The sequence below is a fragment of the Mauremys mutica genome, chromosome 25, assembly GCF_020497125.1.
Source record: "Mauremys mutica isolate MM-2020 ecotype Southern chromosome 25, ASM2049712v1, whole genome shotgun sequence".
Lineage (NCBI taxonomy): Eukaryota > Metazoa > Chordata > Testudines > Geoemydidae > Mauremys > Mauremys mutica.
In genome coordinates this window covers 5,528,190-5,549,456 of record NC_059096.1, presented here as the reverse complement: position 1 = coordinate 5,549,456, position 21,267 = coordinate 5,528,190, and the positions used below count along the sequence as shown (strand labels likewise).

General features: G+C 49.8%; 1 protein-coding gene across 1 annotated transcript; it reads left to right on the top strand.

The window, feature by feature from the left end:
- The first annotated feature begins 525 nt into the window (after window positions 1–525).
- On the top strand, window positions 526–17,288 carry CBX1 (chromobox 1). Its single transcript, XM_044999659.1, has 5 exons — window positions 526–721; window positions 12,911–13,086; window positions 13,801–13,978; window positions 14,968–15,062; window positions 15,657–17,288. The coding sequence occupies exons 2-5, from the start codon at window positions 12,947–12,949 to the stop codon at window positions 15,799–15,801; spliced, it is 558 nt and encodes a 185-aa protein (XP_044855594.1). The 5' UTR covers window positions 526–721; window positions 12,911–12,946; the 3' UTR covers window positions 15,802–17,288.
- The last annotated feature ends 3,979 nt before the right edge of the window (window positions 17,289–21,267 follow it).

The following is a 21,267-nucleotide window of genomic DNA, read 5'->3' as shown; positions in this document are numbered from 1 at the left end:
CTCATGCTTTCACACTATTCTTCCTAACCATGAAGGTAGAAATTTCTTTTTTGAATGAAATCTGATTTTCCCCTAATCACCTGCCTCCTGGAGCTAGATCTTTAAGAAAATCTCATGAGCTCCATCCTGACCTCTAATAGTTAAGAGCTTGGAATCTGAATCCTGAAATATTCCTTTGACATTTTTTTGTGGTCATTAATTTTGACCACACGCTATTTAAAAAAGGGAAGCGTTGGCAACACAGTGTGCATTGTGGGCGGGCTCTTGTGCTGCACTGCCTCGCTCGGGTCACGTTTGTTGTGCAAGGTCACGTGGCGTAACCGCAGACCCCAGTCGTGTTGTACTCCCCAGGCTTTTCCAAGCCCCGCCCCAGACTACCACACCCAGCAGGCAGCGCGGCGAGAGGGTGCGTCCGCCGCGACGCTTCGCCGCAGGGCCTGCCGGGAGCTAGAGTCCACGGGGAACTTCACATCCCATAGTGCCGCGAGGGGGGTGGGGGGGTCGCCGCGCAGGCGCAGTGCGCTCGGCGGGTACAGGGGGTTGCTGGGCTCTTTTGTTTGGCGGAGGGCGGATCGCGAGCGGCCAGGCCTGTGGCGCGGCGCCGACGGTAACGGTTCCCCGCCGACCTCCACCGCCTCAGCTCGGCCCGGCCGCCGCAGCGCGTAGCCCCCGCCCCCACGGCTCCGTTTCCCCCCGGGCATCGTTGGCGAGGCTGTGAAAAGTGAGCGGGGCCCCGGGGGGGGGGGGGGGAGCCGCATGGGGGCGCGTGGACGGGACGAGCGGGGGGTGGGGGGCGCGGCGCGCTGGGGGTGGGGGAGGGGGAGCTGCAAGAGGCGCGCGCTGGGAGGGGGCGCGCTGGGACTGCTTGGGGGGGGGACCAGGGAGCGTGTTGAGGCGGGGGGGGGGTGCAGTGGATGTTCTGAGACTGGTGGTGAGGGGAACGGGGGGGGGGGGGTTGGGACTGGTAGGAGGGAAGGAGGCAGGGGCGCGCCACGAGATGGGGGGGCGGGGAGTTGCAGGGGGATTGTTGTAGAACTAGGATTAAGCAGGGTATGGAGCTGCGGGGGGGTGGTGGGGAGGGGGAGCTGCGGGGGGTCCTTTTGTAGCTGGGGGGTGGTGGGGGAGGAGAGCTGCATTAGTGGTCTGGGGGGGAGTTGGGAGGGGGAGCTACATGGGGAGGGTAATGGGGAAGCTGGGACTTGGTTGTGGGGGGGGGAGATGCGTGAAAACATTGTAAAGCTAGGATTAGATGGGGGTGGGGAGCTTCGAGGGGGGACGGTGGGGAGGAGAGCTACATCAGGGGTCTTGGGGGAGGGGGGTTGTGGGGCTTGGAGGGGGTGACTGGGGGGGGCTGCTCCCGGGATCATGGAGGGTGAGGATGTGTGCATGGGAGAAGATGGAGCGTAACAGAAGGGGGAACCCAGTTGGCAGCCTGGAGGTGGAGCTGCACCTGGGTGGCAGTTGTGTGGCTATAAAGCTGCAGTAGGAGCTGTGGGAAAGGGAGTAAGATCCAGCTGCACCATGACCTCTCTAGAAGCTAGTTGTGGCAAAAGAGCTGCTACCCCAAGGAGGTCCTAAGGAATGGGGGAGGGGGGGAGAGCTGCCCCAAGGGCTGGCTGATGGGGATGGTGGATATGGAACTTCTGGGGGGACAGAACAGAGCTGTAGCGGAAGTGGGTCTTGGGGAAGGACACATGGAGATGGAGCTTCACTGAAGAGACAGGATGGGGGCACTGAGTATGAAGCTGTTCATAATGGGAACAATGGGGCATGTAGAGCAGGAGCTGCACCCATGAGGGGGACCAAGGAGAAGGGAGATGAAGCTGCACTGGGGGCAGTGAGAATGGGGCAGAGACCTGGTTGTGACCCCTGTTCAGCTCTAGAGTCCCTCGGTTGGGGTGATAGTAAACCAGAAGAAAGGGAGAGAATGAAGCTATGGAGTTGCACCAGGAGTACTGGGATATTTGAACAGGAGATGATGGAGTTGCAGTAGTGGGCCTGCTGAAGAGGAAGGTGTGGATGGAGCTGCACCATGGGGACCTAGGGAAGCATTGAGATTTATGCAGAGTTGGAGCTGCCCCAATAGACCTAGTGTGTGTTGAAGGGGGGAGGAGAGAGACTGGAGCTGATCTGAAAACTGTACCAAGGGTGTCAGCTGGGGAGGTGAGAGCTCTCCTGGGGGCTTGGAGATGGTGGAATTGTGCTGGGAGTGTTGGGGATAATGGAGCAGCAGATGAGAGGCATGTGTCCTGTGACTACAAAATCAAGTGGATAAGATAAAGAGACTGCTAGGTTGTTCAGGTTCTAAATGTAAGTTTTATTAATTAAAATAAAAATAGTTTTTAAAAACTTAACTGATTTAACCCAAGATTCATAACATCTTTCTTTCTTACATGGGAAATTCGTTTGGATTAAACAGCCTCTGCCAGGTTTGCAACCCAAACATCGTAGCCTTGTGTTAGTGCTAGAGAGCTAAGCAGTGAAACTGACTAGAAACAGACAAGCCAGTCTAGTGTTTCACTGCCCTCCCAAAATCAAATGCAAGAATAGCTAGCAGAGATTGAAATAAAGGCAGTAACCAGTCTCGGTTTTCATGTGCTAGTAACACAGGCAAGAGGAGCGTGTGTCTGCTGAAAGATTTTTATCCAGACACTGCCTTTCTGTGTCCTGAAAGCACTAGTGTTGATTGGAGAAAGTTGAGTAAAAAGGTGTGTGTTTATGGGAAGGGTTTGCATTGTCCTGCAGGCAATGGGCAGTTGGGAATCTTATGCCATTTTGAGCAACATCTTCCCATGCTGGCTTCTTTTAGATGTCTCCACATCCTAAATCTGTCTTTACTAAAAATGAGTAATCAAGTCTGTGCCCTGCCTCTGGTAGCATTTCCCTGATTAGAGGAGAGAGTGTAAAAATATTTCTGTCTTCGCTCTGCTTCCTCCTCATGCAGATTGAACCTAGAAAGCCTAGCCATGCAGACAACTTTCCTTAATATCTTGTTCCCTTGTGCAGATAGCCGTAATTTCAGAAGTACGCTTCCCACGTGAGTTGTGAATGTAGTCATAGCTGAGAAGGATAGTCCACGCTCAGTCACTTATAGCTCTCCTAAATTCTCCATCGAGGCTGAAGCTTTCATCTTCATCTCAGCCCAGGCTAATATTTCTGGAAAGTCTGAGCGAAAGTTTCTCAGCTGTGTTCAGGTTTGAAGGGTGGAAACCTTAATACACTTGTTCCCACTTCAAAAGAAATACACATGCTGTCTTTTCCTGGCAAATGCTGAATAAGCTTGGCATGTTCATAGCCCCCAAAGAGGGGTGTGATCTTAACCAAATTTGGGAAGGGCAATTGGGGGAAATATTTTAAGTTACAAAGCATCAAAGTTGCACTTAACTCTTAATTCTCTGAGTCAGTGGAGTTAGACTGAGTGTATTCAAATGAAATAGATCTCTCGGTCCTCATGTTTATGCTGGCTTAGTCTTCTATCTTTAAGCTACTGAAGTCTGTACAAATGCATCTGACATTCTAGAACGACCCTATGTAGAATTTACCTTCCTCAAAAGAAAGCACATTTTGCAGCTAAAGCTGTTGATGCTCCATTCAGCACATTTGTTTGCTTTTTCTCGGGCTTGCTTTATAATTCTCTCACTACCTGGATGCTGCTCTGCAGAAGGCCATGCAGTAACGTGTGTTCTCTGCAGTGTTGCCAGATTCTGGCTCTTACCCCTCTGTCTGCTATTCTTGTCGCAATAAAGGAGGCTTTTGTATATACTTTGTGCTGGGCCTCTTTCCTTGTTGCCTTTTACTGGAGTTTGAATTCTTTTCAAGTGGTTTAACGTGTCTTGGATTTTCCCTTTAACTGCTGATATGAAGCTCTTCTCTCATTTTCCAATGTTCTGCTTTATTCTTTATAAAGAATTCCACCTTATCCCAAATGCTGGTGTTTAAGATGGTCCAGCGAGGGTGGGAATTGTTAGCGTTTAAGTCCTTTTTGGTCTTGAGTCAGAAAATATTTTTAATGCAAAGTCGGCTGTTTCCCAGACAATAAGCAAAAGAGAACCGAAGGTGAATATTAGGAAGAACATCCTAAATGTGAGGTGTGCTTAGACTGGAATAGCCTAGCAATGAGTCCGGTCAGATGGGACCAATTTCCCCAGAAAAATAGGGGGGGAATATTCTGTATTGGCCATGGGGATGGGAAAAGTGACCTGGTATCTCTTCCAACTGTAACTTTGTGTGAATGAACATAATGCTGATGAAATCTGTTTGCTTGACAACCCGGGAGATCAAAGAACAGGTACCGCCTGGGCAATGGCAGGACAAGCTTCCCCCTGCCCCACACTCCTGACATGTAGGGGTGAAAAGGGCTCCCTCTCAACATCCATTCATTCCTCTGTGCTGAGACTGCCCATAAGGAAGCCAATTAGCACTTCCCGGGTCTGGTGCTGTGGTCACTTGTTGGTTCATTAATTTCTGTGGCTGCTGACATAGTCTAGGAGTCACCAAAGGATCTGTGCCATGAAGGTCAGAATCTCATTGGAAATAGCACAGCTTCTCAACAGCACTCCTTACCTTAGGGCTGGTCTACAGTAGAAAATTAGGTTGGCATAACCGTGTTGCTGAGGGGTGTGAAAAATCCACACCGCTGGGTGGCATAGTTAAGCTGACCTGAGCTGCCATGTAGACAGCACTAGGTCGATGAAAGAATTGTTCCATTAATCTAACTACCACCCCTTGGGGAGATGAATTACCTTTGCTGATGGGAGACCATGCCACTGTAGCATTTTAAATTTAGCCAAGCCCTTTGTTTGATTACTTCTTGGGTAGTGCATGCTCTGAGTTTGTACCGTCACTGGGCTCTGCAGTCTCTCCTCTCTCAAACTTCAACAGGGTTCATAGTTTTGTTACAGCAAAAGACACTGTTTTATTCATTTTCAGAGTACCAAGGACAATATATGCACGGTGTGTAGGAACTGATTGGAACTGGAAGCTGTAGCCAGGCCATATATCTGCCCAGAGCATCCTACTTGGTTGGATGCAGGCTGTTGAGAGCATCTCTGGCAAAGCCAGATGCAATTTCTAGCATAGGAATTATGCCAAAAGGAACAGCCTCTCCGCATGTCACCCAGAACAGACCCTGCATGTGAATGTCACATACGAACCCCCTTGACACACATCTCTCTGGAGCAAAGGGAGGTAAGGAGGGCTTTAAGGGGATGGCGCATTGTCTCTCTGTGTGGCCCAAACTTCATCTTTTGAAAGCTGAATTTTTAGGCTCTCATCTCTGTGAGTTAGTTTCAAGTTTACCCAAACAGTTTGAGAACCACGAAGATATAATAACTGTGCACACTGATGTTTGAACCTGCTCACTTCATGGATTAAAAAATAAAATCTTGCTGATAATTTGAATCCTCATAATTTGAAACAGGCAAGTATTTCTCTCCTGACAGCAGCTGGAGTCAGAGGAACAGACCCAAGACAGTTCAAAGCTCTCACAAGGGCGCATATGAGTCACCTTATGGCCTTGCGATTATATCCACTTGCCGATCAGTATGTTGTTGCTCGCTCCCTCATTTGGCAAATTTGCGGCTTCTCCGTCAAGTTGTCCCTGCCAAACATTTGCCCAGGAGCTGGATCACAGCAGCCTGACCTTTCCAAAGTATAGTTCTCTGCCTCCATGCTGCTTGCAATCTAAGGGACGTTGGAACCCATCACCATTCTCTGTTTTCTGGCTGGCCTCTGTTCCTCACTGTCTCCTTACTCTCTTTCTCCCCTGTCCTCCTTGTTTCAGGGTCTCTGCAGGAGCAGTCACAGTGCCAAGGGATTGTGCTGTTATTTAAGGAGCAATCTCCATAAAATCAGCTGTCTGTTCTCTCACAATGAAAGTGAGGCTGCACCATGGGTTGGTATTGTCTGTGCTGGTCATAGAATCATAGATTACTAGGGTTGGAAGGGACCTCAAGAGATCATCTAGTCCAACCCCCTGCTCAAAGCAGGACCAATCCCCAAATCCCCCCCCTCAAGGATTGAACTCACAACCCTGGGTTTAGCAGGCCAATGCTCAAACCACTGAGCTATCCCTCCCCCACATGTTACATAGGGACTGCACTGTGTAATGCAGTTCATGATCCAGTTGCCGTAGACAGGATCCTAGACCACAGAGCCAGTTGAATGATCTCCCTAGCTGAATATTAGATGCTTTATGAAAAACAAGCTCTGTCTCCATGCATTAGCCACATTCTGCAGCATCTGTGACTGAAATTCATTAGACCCATGGTGAAAAAAGTGGGTCCTTTGCAGAGAGAGATGGGCGCCCTGAGATCCAACCTGTATTCAAGTAGTCAACTTCCTCATCACTGGTCATATTGGGGGTGTGACGGGTTGGGTCTCAGAGATCCCCTTGGGACTGTCACCTGATGTGCTGAAATTACCTCTGAGCCCGTTTTCCCTGCCAGCTTGGGACTTCCAGAACCCTGTCTTGTTGAGCCAGACATGCTAGCCTGCTGCAACACAGACCCAGGGTCTGGTCCACACCCCCAAAGCTGCAGAGAAAACTGAAAACAGCTCAGCAGGTTACCTGCCCCCTGCACCCAGAGATCCAGTTCCCGATGGGATGTAAATCCATTTTACTTTGTATAAAGCTCATACAGGGTAAATTCAAAAATTGTCCCCCCCCATAACACTGATAGAGAGAGATGCACAGCTGTTTGCTCCTCCAGGTATTAATCACTTACTCTGGGTTTATTAATAAAAATGATTTTTAGTATAAAAGTTGGGATTTAAATGGTTTCAAGTATTAACAGACAGAACAAAGTAAGTCACCAAGAAAAATAAAGCAAAACCACACACGTCTAAGCTTAATACATTAAGAAACTGATCACATGTAATATCTCACCCTCAGAGATGTTTCAATAAGCTTCTAAAGCAGACTAAACTCCTTCCTAGTCCGGGCCCAATCCTTTCCCCCGGTACAGTCCTTGTTAGTTCCAGCAGACATCTCAGGTGATAAGCAGGGGTTTTCTCATGACTGGCAGCCCCCTTTGTCCTGCTACACCCCCTTTTATAGCTTTGGCACAAGGTGGGAATCTTTTGTCTCTCTGGATCCCCACCCCTCTTTCTAAATGGAAAAGTACCAGATTTAAGATGGATTCTAGTATCATGTGACATGGTCACATGTCACTGTAAGACCCCCTACTCTCCGTTCTTCCTGGGTTGGCCCACACCTACACAGGAAGCGTTGCAGGTAAATAAACCATTTACAACCTATTGTCCTAGTCAATGGGAGCTATCAAGATTCGAAACCACCATCAATGGCCCACAATTTGCATAATTACAGTAGGACCTCAGAGTTATACTTCTTTCAGAGTAGCAGCCATGTTAGTCTGTATCCGCAAAAAGACCAGGAGTACTTGTGGCACCTTAGAGACTAACAAATTTATTTTCAGCTCAATTTGTTAGTCTCTAAGGTGCCACAAGTACTCCTGTTCTTTTTGCAGAGTTATACTTCATATTTCTAGTTTCAGATACAAGAATGATCCATGCATACAAATAGGAGGAATATACTCAGTCGGTTATAACCTTTGTTATGATACCTTACAAGAGACCTTTTGCATAAAGCATATTTCCATAAAACATGGAGTGCACCGTCACAGGGGGCTTTCCAGAAATGGCGGCTGTCTCCCTCCAACCTTATCAGGTGCCTTTGCTGAGGCATGGAGCCTCTTATAGAGTTCTCCTTGTACCAGCCCTGTCACAGGCTATCCCTTGCCTCTCTCTCTTCGTGGCACCCCTCTGCATTTTTGCTGTAGGGGCTGGAGTATTACGCTTCCGCCTGAGAATCTGCTGGAGAATTCCAGAGCCCTCTGCAAGTGAAACCTGAGCCCTCGGCTTCCTGCTGCATTGCTGGCTCCTTCTGGGGGATTAGATGTTGGTGGTCAGAGTCTGCATTGTTGTAGTGATGTGGTGCCAAGCAGCCTGGCCTCCATCAACAGCAAGTCCACAGGCAACCCGGAGCCTTGCTGCTTTGGGTTTGCCTCTGTCTGGCATCTGATTAAAGACCCTGTCAGAGTGTATTTAAACCCAGGAGTTCAGAAGGCAGCAGCCTCGTTTCTCTCTCTTGATGTGTGTTTTCTAAGGTTTCTTTTTAAAAGGCCGCTTCAGCTTTCCAGCCATCCCTGATGAGTGAGACACTGGGTACCCTCAGCTCCCATTGGACCCAGTCTGAGTTGGAGGGCTCAGCACTTTGCTGGGTGAGGCCTGAATGCCCTGGCATTAAATCAGTGATTGAGCTGCATTTAAAGTGGGATCCTTAATTGGGAGGGAGGAGTGCTCATCTGGAGGAAAGTCTTGTCTCTGTTAGACACTTGCACCTATTCTGCTGTGGGAGAAATTGTCCCCACCCCAGCGGTCAGCAGGCTGCCTGTCTTGGGGTTCTCCCCTCTTTTGTTTAATATTTTAGATGAATTTAGTTTTGCCCAAAGGTGGAGACCGAAGCCCTGTGTCCACAACAGCCCAGGCGTAAGCAGAGCAAGCGGCCACCACACCAGCCGGTCCTCAACCCTAATTTGCAGGAGCCACCTGTAGAGGGGGAGGATAGTGCAGTCCCCACAGCCAGTTCAATCTCTGACCCCACTGTTAAGGCTGCCAACAAGGGGGCTGGTTAGTGCTAGTCGGGATTGGGGATTTGGTTTGGGCAGAAGCTTTTGCAGAGTGTATTGCAAAAATGCAGTTTCTGGTGAGAAGTATTTTTACAAGTTTGATGTAAATTCACCAAATAGTTTCAGCCACACCCTCTTTTCAGGATTTAGGCACTGTTCATTTAATATGGGCTGGGAGGGGGTGGTTAGGGTGCTCACTTGTAATGTGGCAGACCTGGGTTCGGTGTCCCCTTCTGCTTGATGTGGAGAAGGGATTTGAACTTGGGTCTCCCACGTTGCAGGAAGGTGCCCTAGTCACTGGACTGTGGGGTATCCTGATTTCTCTCTCTCTCCTCTTGAATCTGTTTCACTTTGTATCAACAGTCATTGGAGGGGGGGCTTGAGTTTGGGGGTCTCACATCCTAGGTGAGTGCCCTGACCACCAAGCTATAGTCATCCTTGCTGTGTCCCTGCCCCGCTGTAAGTCCCTGCTCCAGTGGCTAATTATTTATACAAATTGGAACAGCTTCAGTAGCAGAAATTGAAGGTCCCCCCCCCCCCGAATATTCCACAGCCCAGTGACTATAGCGCTCTCCTACAGTGTGGGAGAGCTAAGATCAGATCCCTTCTCCACGTCAGGCAGAGGGGAGGGAATTGAACCTGGGTCTCCCGCGTCCCAGGTGGGTGCCTTAACCACTGTGCTGAACTTAGGAGAAGGGCACCGCCTCTTCCTCTGGCTATTTTGTGACTAGCCCTCTAAGGAGACACAGAACAAAGCATTTTGGGTTGAATGACATTTGTTCAACCCCAAATGTATTTTTTTAATTCACCGACACTTTTTGCAAAGTCCAGATAGTTGGGTTCCTGAGTATTTTCGGAACTGTGATGTGGGACGTTTAGTCACTTGAAACTGCACTGAGACCCCTGACTGGCTCCAAGGTCACTGAACAGCAATCAGAGTAATGGCTTAACCTGGTCTGGATTCCATTGCTAATCCTGTGACCGCCCTGCTCAGAAATGGCCCAGGGCTTTCAGCACTAAGGCAGATTGCCACCGAGGGGCAGGTGTTTGGGAATCTCCCCTGTCAGGAAGTGTCTGGCCTCTGAGGATGTCTGAAGCCCAGACTCTGTGTGGAAGGGGTTTCCTCATGCCTCTGTCCAGAGCAGGGCACAAAGGGAAGGTGGCCTGTTGTGTGCAGGTCACTTGGATTTAAAGTCTGTCTTCCAGCCAAACCCAGCTCCATTTGCTGTGGCTGAGACAGCAGAAGGCCTGCAGTGCAGGCATGGAGCACAGAGTGACAAGTGAATGATCCGGAATTGAACAACTGGTAGAACTTACATGCTGAGATCAGTTTGAGAGATGCAGTCACAGGGTCCACGACACAAATAAATGTGTTACAGCATCTGCCAAAGGGAGAGGCCCTCAGAGGCCCTGCCTTTCCAAGCCCCTCACTGCACACAGAGCAGTGGTTCCCAATGCGGTGCCCGTGGGCGCCATGGCACCCGCTGGGGCATCTATGTGCACCCGTGTACTGGCCAGCGGACAAGCATCCACCGAAATGCCGCCGAAAAGCGGCGTCATCAAGAGACATCGCCACCAGAATGCCGCTGATTTTTGGCGGTATTTCAGTGGCGACGCCTCTTGACATTGCTGCTTCTCGGTGGCATTTCGGTGGGTGCTTGTCCGCCGGCCACAGTCCTCGGTGGCTCGTCGTCCGGTGCCCGCCACCTGGAAAAGGTTGGGGACCACTAGCTTAGAGCATCTAGAAGAGAGAAAATAGGGAGCCCAGGCAGGGTGCCTTCTGCCTGTGATCCTGAACGCGGTAATGAGATCTGTTTGGCCCATGCCTGGGCCTCCCACTTCAGAGAGTCTTGTCAATTAGAGACGAGCTCTGTGTGGCTCGAAAGCGTCTCTCTCACCAACAGAAGTTAGTCCAATAAAAGATCTCATCTCACTCACCTTGTCTCTCCTCAGTTGCATGACAGTTGCGCAGCCTTGAGCAGTATAGAATTGTACCCGTCTCTCGAATCTTGGGGTTCAGAAACCATTATCTAGCTGTAGAAACATCTCCCTCAGTGCAGAGGGATGACCCTCAGGCTCAGCACCGCTACAAGATTCGCTTTTAATTTTTTGTTTTTCAAGCTAACCCAAACTTGCAATTTTTTTGCCAGTTGAAGTTTCTCTCGTGCAACTCAAAATGGCTTCAGCTGGAAAAAATTGTCTCTTGACAGGTGACATGTCTGACCTGCTCTGTAGTCATTTGCTTGGCAAGTTTTCTTTCATCAGGCCTGATCACAAATTGTTCCCTGGCATTTGGGCTGCAAAAACTCTGGCCAGCTACACACACTTTTCTGGTTGATTAGAAAAGAACAATTCCCACTGGAAGCATGATCTAGTGGTTAAGATACAGGACTGGGCGTGGAGAGATCTGCATTCTCCCAGCTCTGCAGCTGGATAGCTGTGACATGCAGGGCAGGTAACTTCACCTCTTTGTGGCTCTTTTTCCCCATCCGTGATGTGGGTATAATAATACCAATCTCCCTCCCACAGTATTAGTGACCAAAGACTGACTTGCTGTAGCTTTCTGACCTCCTCTCCCATCAATGCAGATCCCAAGATCTACCTACCCCCAATTAATACTGGGGGAATCCACAGTGTCAGCTGGCCCATGCTATGCTAGAATGTGAGTGAAACTAATAACTGGGACCAAGTCTCCTTGGTGGCTCAGAATTCCACTGATAGATCATACCAGAAATGCCTGTGCTGCAGGGAGAATAGAGGCTGGCTGGACTCCACTCTAGGAGTCCAGATCTATGTTGGGGGAGTCTCAGTTCCCGGGAACGGCAGGGAGAGGTCCCTACTGCGTGAGCTGCGGCACTGGAGGCGTTTGTGGGGCTGTGGTATTCTTATGCCCTCTGTGTATCGCGTCAGCTGGGAGAGGCAATGAGTTTGGCTTGCTAGCGGGGTCAGACTGATGCTTGGCATGGGTGTGCCTTGCTCGCGGCAGACTTTCCTTGTGTGGAGAGGAAACAGAAGCCAGAGTATCTGCCATTATTACCTTCCCTTTACTGATGAGGAAACTGCATCAAAGGAACTAGCTGGAGGCCACACAGTGATCCAGTGTCCTTCCCTCCCATGCCCTCGCCGCTGCTTCCTAATAGTCACCGGATTTAAAGGGAGAAGCTCTTATTTAAACTGCTGGTGCAGATGGGTGACACCCATATCTCGGGTAGGGAAGCTATATCCCAGGGTGTGCATGAACTAGTCCCCTCCTGTTGCATATCATAAATAAAAGGGGGTGGTTGATTATCAGGGAATGTGGCTTGAGGCTACCTTGGAGAAGAAGCAGTTCTGTTATCTGCCATGTGCTGCTCTCCTCCCCTACTACATTGTTTGGAAATGCAGCACAGAGCTTTGCAAACTGAGTTGAATTAGTAGATGAAGGGAGGAAGGCTGGTCACATGATTATGACATACATAAGAATGGTCAGACTGGGTCAGACCAAAGGTCCAGCTAGCCCAGTGTCCTGTCTTCCCACGGTGGCCAAAGTCAGGCACTGGACTCAGGTGACCTGGGTTCTGTTTCTGGCTCTGCCACAGATTCCCTGTGTGACCTTGGGCAAATCACTTAGTCCCCGTGCCTCAGTTTCCCATTAGTAAAATGAGGATATTTCCCTGCCACACAGGTTGGTTTTGAAGATGCATCTAATGTCGAAGTGGGAGCAGGGAATATAAATTCCTAGATAGGAGAATAAAATGAAGCAAGATGTGGGAGGCTGTTTCACAAAGGGCAGGTTCTGGGCGTCAGTAGTGAGAATGGACCAAGGAAGTCCTGAGTGTGGGTGCTTTGTAAGGAGGAAAACTCAGAGTACTATGCAGATGGGAACTGGGACACTGCTCCACACACAAGCTGGTATGGTGGCAGGTACCATGCAGTCAGGGAATTGGGCCGGGAGGGGGCGTGTTGCAGAGATCCCATAGGCCTTGAAGGTGGTGATGGGAAGCTTGAATATGATACTGAGGGTTGTGGGGGGATATGGACTGTTCTGCATGGAGAGGAGGCTGGATCTACATGTATCTGTTTAATAGCATTATCCAATGGGAAGCATCTGATCTTAGATGAGCCAGATTATTCTGCCGGCCAATCTCGCTCCACCTCTCTGGGGCTTTGTACGTATGTTTCTTTTTCTCTTTTAGAAGGCAGCATTAGTGCCCTGGGCTCTGCTCCTTGTATTGCAGCTTCCCCCGCCCTGACTTGTGTGTGTGTGTGTCTCCCCACTTTAGCAGCGTCGCCCTTAAGCTGAAAAACTGGCCAGCACAATGGGAAAAAAGCAGAACAAGAAGAAAGTGGAGGAGGTCTTAGAGGAAGAAGAGGAGGAGTATGTGGTGGAGAAGGTCCTAGACCGGCGAGTGGTGAAAGGCAAAGTGGAGTATCTGCTGAAGTGGAAAGGCTTCTCGGAGTAAGTGGAGAGGATGCATCCCAGTCTGTGATCCCTCTTTGTGCTGACAGTGGTTCGGTTGTCAGTCTGGGGCTTGGAAGACCAGGGTCAGTTCCCTGCTCCAGTACAGACTCCCCGTGTGACCTTGGGCAAGTCACGTAGCCTCTCTGTGCTTCAGTTCCCCGTGCATAAAATGGGGATAATTGCCCTGCCCTGCCTTGCCGGGGGATCGTGATGATAAAGACATTATGCTGTGGTGAGAGAGTGCCAGTCCGGCTGGGCGGGCAAGAAGGTCCCACTTCCTTCCTCCATGATGAGCCTTTGGGATGGGCTGTTGACAGGCCACGGCAATCCCCAGCCCCTCCTTGCTCTCTGATCTGGATGGTCAATCCAGTTCGGTGTACGTGGGAGGAGAGCGAGAGACACTGCCTTAAAGGATTCCCTTTCCTGTCCCTAGAAAGCCAAGTCTGAACTTGTGAGTGAAGCGCATATGGGCTGGTGTGGAAATGGGTCACACCTACCCATCAGGGCAGGTCTGTGAGTGGCTTCAGCTTCTACAGCTCACCCTCCTCCCGCCCAGATCAAGATACCCAGAACACAGCCAGGGTGTAGACAGCTACGGCTCTGGTAGCATCTCCGTGGCCCTTTATCCAGGGCGTCCATTCGCTGACTCTAACCCCCTGGCCTGAGCCACAGGCTGTAGTAGTGAGAGCAAGCTGTCTCCTTTGATTTCAGCGAGGATAACACGTGGGAGCCGGAGGAGAATCTCGACTGCCCCGACCTCATTGCAGAGTTTCTCCAGTCCCAGAAAACCGCACACGAGAGTGAGAAATCTGAGGGGAGCAAACGCAAAGCCGAATCTGACACAGAGGACAGAGGGGAGGAGAGCAAACCAAAGAAGAAAAAGGAAGAGGTGAGGCAGGACTACTAGGGGAGAACCTGCCCATCCCCTGTCTGTGAAATCTTGTTCCTGGATTCACCACTCGTGTGGAGTAGTTAGAGCGGAGGACAGGGAGCCAGGCCCCTCGGGTTGTATTCGCAGCCCTGCTGCTGACAGCCTGTGACCTGCCACGCCACTTCCCTGCTGTAAATTGGAGCTAATAATAGTCACCAACCCCACAGAGAGGCTAGTCGTGTCTGTGAAGTGCTTTAAAATCCTTGGCTGGACAAAAACGTTCTCTCTCATCTCCCTGTCTCTGTTGGCGTGACGGCGGTTAGAGATCAAGCCCCATTTCTGAGCCAGAGGCCAGCTGATAAATCTGGGGCAGTGTTTAGGGCTAAGCTGAGGTGCCCTCCTGGGATGGCAGGCAGCATCCACCAGAACAGTGAAGCCTCCCTCCGCTGACCTCAGGTCATCACTGACTTCTGGGGAGAGAAAAAAATACACAACGGGGACAGTGGTGCAGGTTATTAGGTCAAAGCAAGGAAACCAGAGGGGAGCACAGAGCAGTGAACCCTGGACAATGCCCCCTGCCCCCAAAGGGTTGGTGGAGTCCGCCAGATGCGTGCAGGGACAAGGGACCAGAAAAGGGCCCCACTGTCACAGACAACCCCCCAAGTCTGGCTTCCTTCTCCTGGGCTGATGAATGGACATCTTGGCTGGTGTCGGGAGGAAGCTGGCAAGCAAGGTCTCAGAACTTCGTAGGACCACAGCCCTGGAGATCTGGTCCTTTTTTCCACATCATGAGCAGCAAGGAGGTAAGCCCCACTGCTGTGCCTCAGCCCTGACCTGGCAGGATCCCCTCGTAGCCCATTCCATTTTCTGCAGACACGGGCCTGAGGCGCACCTAGTCACCCCACTCAGCAGCCATCCAATGAAGTCTGCATCGTTTGAATTCACAAAATGGCACAGCGACACACACACCCGGGCAGCAAGCAGAAACTTCCCTCTTTGTCTTTCAGTCGGAGAAACCACGAGGCTTTGCCCGGGGGTTTGAACCTGAGCGGATCATCGGCGCCACAGATTCCAGCGGGGAGCTCATGTTCCTGATGAAATGGTGAGTGTGTCTGTGTCAGTCACTTTCTTCACTTACTCTGTGCCAGAGAGGCAAGGAGCTGCACCTGGGGAGTCCCTGCTAGCTGGCCTGAAATCTCTCGTGGTGGCGCTGCCGCCTGACTTGACCCTCGGCGCCGAGGCTAACGTGGATTTGCTATCAACAGGTAGGACCCTTGGGATTGTGGGATTCTTAAGATCTCTGCCACAGGCACAAGCTTGGGGAGAGGAGGGCATGGCTTGATGGTGCTGGCCTCCGATTCTGTGCCTGGAATAGAGCCACATCGGACACAGCTTCTCCCAGGGTTGGGGCACTGGGTGATCTAGGTCTGTTCATCCCCAGCTGTGGCCAGAGGTGGGAGCTACTTGTCTTGCTTGGTGTTGCATACTGCAGGTGAGATAGGGGGCGGGGCTGCAGTTTTGACCCCTGCTCCCCACAATCCCCTCATGCCTGAACTTGTTTGGTGGGCTTCTTGCATCTCAGCCATTTGGAGCGTTGCTTGGAAAACCCATCTGGCCGAGGCCTTCCTGCCTCTTGGGTTACTCCAGTGACATCTGTTTCCAACCCCCTTCACTGTATCTCTGCTTCACCCTGTAGGAAGAACTCTGATGAGGCTGACCTGGTCCCCGCAAAGGAAGCCAACATCAAGTGCCCCCAGGTGGTCATCTCGTTCTATGAGGAGAGACTGACATGGCACTCTTACCCCTCGGAAGACGACGACAAGAAAGAGGACAAGAACTAACCCACGCCGGCTCTGGCCAACCTTTGTATAAAGATCAGACTGTGGGTTTGAGCGACAGTGAGAGAATGCAGCTCTACTTAGTGGAGAGGTGGCTTGAGAAGATGCCCTTTGAAGAGACAGTATGGTTTCTGTGCCCTGCGGCTGCCCAAGTGTCCAGCTTCACACCAGCCTGACGTGACGGGGAGGGGGAGATGTGTTTCAAGGCTGGCTGTTCTGCAGCTTTCTGGAGAGGAAGTGAAACCCCCTTCCATGAAGAACTCTCGCTGGTGCTGGGTAGGCTGGGGAAAGGGAGAGCAGATGGATACTGCTTGTTCTTCAAAGACCATCTCAGCAACCCACAGCCTTCTTCCCAATAGTGTTAACTCTGCATTTTTACAGCGTAGCATGTGTGTAGGTTTTTTCTTTTTGCTATTACTGGTGTATCAGTTTGGGGTGGGGGTGGGTCTTTTTAAAGGGGGGGGGGAAACGGTTGACAGTGTTCCAGATCCATGACCAGAATCCTTTTTTATAAAGACCTTGATTAACTTAAAACCCCAAGTATTGGTAATAGGACTAAGGGGAGGGACAATGGTATGAGACTGAAGCTGTGAATGTCCAAATCGTCAATCCCTAGAGCAATGTTATTGGGGGCAGGGTGGGGGGGGGGTGGGACCTGCAGAGATGCAAGCCTGTAATTAGTGTCTCCAAACAGAACTGCCAGTGTTGCTGACTTGTGCATTGTAAGTGAGAGGGTGGGGAATGGGGAGGGAATTGATCTAGCTCAGTGGTTTGAGCATTGGCCTGCTGAACCCAGGGTTGAGAGCTCAATCCTTGAGGGGGCCATTTAGGGATCTGGGGCAAAAATCTGTCTGGGGATTGGTCCTGCTTTGAGCAGGGGGTTGGACTAGATACCTCCTGAGGTCCCTTCCAACCCTGATATTCTGTGATATCAAACCCTTAAAAGCCCGTCTACCCCCTTTCCGTTAAGGTGCTATTTTGTGAAATTAGAGACATAGAAAGTTCTGATTTCTCTTTCATTTCTTTTCAACCCCAATTGGATTCTGTCCAGCTGGCAGCATTGGGATCCCCTTTATTCTCTGTATGTATGTATGTATGTGATAACATGTTCCTCCCTGTTTTTAATCCTATTAGTGTAATGTGAGAGGGAGGTGAAATCATTTCAAAATCCTCCCCTAACAAGTGATTTGTTTTCAAGCCCAAACTTCAGCACTGGAGCCAGCTCTTGCTCTGCTGAAATTTTTTTTAATCAAACGGATTTATTAAAAATACTGAAATATTTAATGTCTGGAGTCATGAGCTCCTACAGGCTCCTGGCACCTCCTTGTAGGGTGATATGTATCTAGAACTGCATTGTACAAACCTTTTTTTAAAAGCATGTGTTTAGGTTTCTGTGAAAACATTGTTTAAATGTAAAGTAAGTGTTTGGATTTTAACTTCATACCAAGCTCTGTCCATTTTTTTGTCTCAATAAAATTTTAGATTTATAATCCCGATTTTACTTTTGCTCCCTTCTGCAGCTGTGGTTGGGTGAGAGTCGCTCGCAAGGCGTAGAGCAGGTAATGGAGAGGCGGTAACATGGTGCTACAGATGTCCGCTCGCAACAGGCCTGGATCACTGATGCAGCCTGGGTGATAGGCCCATGCTTTTGTGAATTAGGTGGCTACAGCGGTAGGAAGTTCAGAGCAGGCAGCAGCCTATTTATTTTGACTTCCCATCTGAAGAGAGCAAGTGTCTTGGAGGTTAGTGTCTAGGGCAAGTTCCTGAGTCAAATCTCCTAGGGTTCTAGTAGCCCTGGATTTGGTAATCACTGGCCAATGACTACTGGATCTGGATGCAATGTGCACCGGTGGAACTTAGCCCGGCTTGAAGTTTGTGTGTATATAACACCATGCTGTCACCTGCTCTTCCCCACTCTGCCACCAGCTTGGCTGATCTTGGGCAAGTCACTTAACCAGTCAGAGGGGAAAGTGCAGCGCAAACATGGAATGGATGGTATGAGGCTTCCTTCCTGTTTAAAGGACTCTGTGCAATGAGTGCAGAGTCGTCAGCTGTCTTGCCTGTAGCAGTGGTTTTTATAAAGCTCTCTTAATGGTTCCAGGGCCTTGGATCTCAGGAAGATCAAACCTCACTAATTCCTGTCCAGCCTTTTAGGAGTGACAGAATGCTGCACACTTGCAAGAATGAACCTGCAAATCAGGGGTACTGCACATCGTGAACTGTACCGTGGCTGCTTTATTTCAGCCAACTAATGCATTGTGGCATAATAGGAAACGTGCTGATGTATATTCTGAAACCTGAGTCACTCAGACAGCTGCAGCCCTGGGCCTGCCATTACTGAGAAGTGGACTCAGTGGGCTGGGTCATTAGGTTTTGGAGTTAGGGCAAGAGGAACTAGGGAGAGTCTCATTTGTTGGTGGCCCAGCAGAGTGCTGGTGCTTAGTTAGTAAAACAAAACTGTGCAGCCTATCGGAATCGAGCTTATTTGTAAAAGTGCACTCTGTACCCAACAGCACAGTAAAATTACAGCCTCTGTGTTAATCACTTGTGTCCAGCTAATTAAACATCATAAGCCTTGGATCCCCGAGGAGGTTCTGGTGATGTAAATTGCAGCAGGTAACTGAAGAGGTTTTAGTGTAGTCAAGAGCCCAGGGATGGAACTGCAGCACCCAGCTTCCCTCCTAACAGTGTTAATGCTGCACACAATGGGGGAGCTGCATCAAAGGACTGGGCCTAGAGGTTGGAGAGCCAGGTTCTGTTCCCAGCACTGCCGCTGACTTGCCCTCTGGCTGAGCAGGCTGCCTTAGTGTCTCCACATGTGAAGCTCAGAGGCCCAGAGTAGGACTCTTCCCTGGGCTGTGCTGAATGGTGCCCCTCTGCTGCTGGCACCAGGCTGGTGTGCTCCCTGCCTAGACGTCTCATTAGGAGCGGGGCTTTGCTGGACTCTGACATGGGAACAGTAGCTGTTTCCTTGGCAGGCTCCGGCCACAATCCTTTCCCCAGATCCTACCTGTCTGGGAAAAGCAAGGGGCTGCCCTCTCGTCAGGTGCTTAATGAGACTTAACATTGAACTGACTGACCCCAGTGGTGAACAACAGAACAGCCTGATGCTCCTTCGAAATGACGTTCCAGCACTACTCTCACTGAGACCATAGAACAGAATTGGCAGTGGAGAACTACTTCCTGCTTTTGAAAACAAAGGTCTCCCCTTCACCTGATTGCTGGGAGGCAGCTTGAGCCATGGAATGAGGTGAAAGCAGCAATGTGGGGAGCTGGTTAAGCCCCTTCCCCTCTACCTCTGCTTTGTATTAAGAGGCCATGGCCTGGCTGCCCAAAGTGAGACTTGACAACATTGGGCAGGGAGCCCAGAAGTGAATGGCTCTGGTGGGCTAATTTTCCTCTCAGACTTGCTGCTTTGCAATTGCATGTGTTGTGAGGCAACAAAGTGTGGTTTTTTTTCCACTTGTGTCTAGCCTGCCAAAACTAAAAATCCTACTTAAAACCAATATCCTGAGGTGTTTAATACTTTAAAATAGCTGCTTGACCTCCAATGCGGGTCTTCCTTTTTGCATTTCAGCTTGGACTGAAGCTGGACTGGTCAGGTTCATGTACAAGCAGCAACACTGGTTCTAGTCCCATAAACCCCCATCTTCTCAGGAAAACACTTCTATTTATATTACATAAAATCCCCACTTTCCTAAATGGAGAGGGACTATTCCAATGGATGCACTAAGTAAAAATAACATTTGCACATCATGTAAGTTTCCATAACTATCCAAATAAATGTGACATTAGTTGCATAGCTTCTAACGCTGGCTGGAGATTCATTTGCTTTAAAGGTCTTATTCTGCCCTAAGTATTGATAAATTCTACAGAGAACTGGATAAAAAACATTAGTGCAGGAACCACTTTGGCGCCTAGGTATAAATCCATAGTAGGAGCTACAGGAAACGTTTCAGGGCCCTTCCTGGGGGGTATAGTCATTACTAGAGATTTAAGCATATTTTCCTTACCCAGGCTTTAATACCTGACCTCTGTCATGTTTTTAAAAAGCTAGTTCATGTGTTCCTAGTGATGTGTACTTCACTGAGAAACAAACAGCTGTTGGTTTTACTTTTGTGTATAGCACATTCCCTCTTCTACTTTCCATAGCTTAGCAAAATGCTGCAGAGGAATGTTCATGTAACTCCTCCCCTCATACTGTTTTCATGGGGATTTCTGTTTAGTGAAAGCATTTCTATTAATGGGTTTGAATTTTGAAATGTAGAGTTTTGGCCTATAGCCGATGGTCCCTTTAACAAACAGCCATTTATTCTCTCATAACCGGGGGGGGGCGGGGGGGTTTGCCATATTATGAATAGAAAGTGCATTTCAAAAATTACCATAAGTAATTTGGGGGTTTTAGAAACAGGCTGAGCATGAGCTTTCAAGGGAAACTGGGCTCCAATGTCACTTAAGTACTTTTGAAAACATTAACCTGTGTCTAATGTGCAGGATGCTTGTGTCTGCTTCCAGCTTTGGCAGCCCTGGTTCCTCACCTGTGGAACAGAGGTGGCTCTTGTCTCAAGTCCCTCTGTAAAGTGCTGTGGGATCCTGTGACTAGAGAAAGGTCTTGCTAGAGGGGGTCAGTAGTCCAGTGAGTGGGGGAGCACTATGGGGCTTATAGCAGGCCTATGCCTCTCCCTGTAAGAGCAACAGAGCCCTAACCCTGGGAGGAGAAGCCACGGCCTCAGAGCAACTCCTCCTACTTGCAAAGCTTCTGGCACAGGAGCAGCTCATCTTTAGAAGGAGGGGAAATACAGCATAGGCTGGGCCTCTTTACTCCTCTCTCAACCTATCAGCTCAGATCTTTGAATGATGGGCTGTGGGTTAAGGTACTGAGCTGGGCCTCAGGAGGTTGGATTCAAATTTCCAGGTCTGCTACAGACTCCCTGGACCTTGGACAAGTCACTTAATCAGTCCTGTTTTATGGGATGATTTCCTCTCTCTTGGAAGCTCTTTGGGGCAGGGTCTATCAAAGAGGCCAGATTTTCAGCTGACAAGAAGGAATAGCTCCGTTCATGTCAGTACAACTACCCCAACTTACATCAGCTAAGGATCCAACTCACCCAGCATCTGCCTTGGAGAGATCTGGGCAGCGTGGGTGGAGGGTGTGAGCCCCTGGGTGGGTTTGTCACCTGGAGCACGACCTCACTGCTCAGGTTATCAATCATTGGTTCTGCCTCTGGAAAGTCTGCAAAGAGGCACACTGTCTGCAAATGACTAAGCTTGGATTTGTCTCAAGCCTCTGCCTGGCAGCCACCCCAAGGCCCTAGGCCAAAAGTTACCACCACAAATAAAGCAAAAGGGGGAGGGGGAAGTGAGGTGCTTTTGAAAATTCTACTCACCAGCTCCTTACCTAACTGCCATGGACTTTCAGAGAGACTTCTTAGTACCTGTCACTCGCCAACAGGATGTAGGTGATGTTGA

Coding starts and splice junctions, on each gene's coding strand:
- CBX1 (XM_044999659.1), top strand. CDS start 12,947: ATGGGAAAAAAGCAGAACAAGAAGAAAGTGGAGGAGGTCTTAGAGGAA. Junction 13,087..13,800: donor AAGTGGAAAGGCTTCTCGGA/GTAAGTGGAGAG, acceptor CTTTGATTTCAG/CGAGGATAACACGTGGGAGC. Junction 15,063..15,656: donor CTCATGTTCCTGATGAAATG/GTGAGTGTGTCT, acceptor TTCACCCTGTAG/GAAGAACTCTGATGAGGCTG.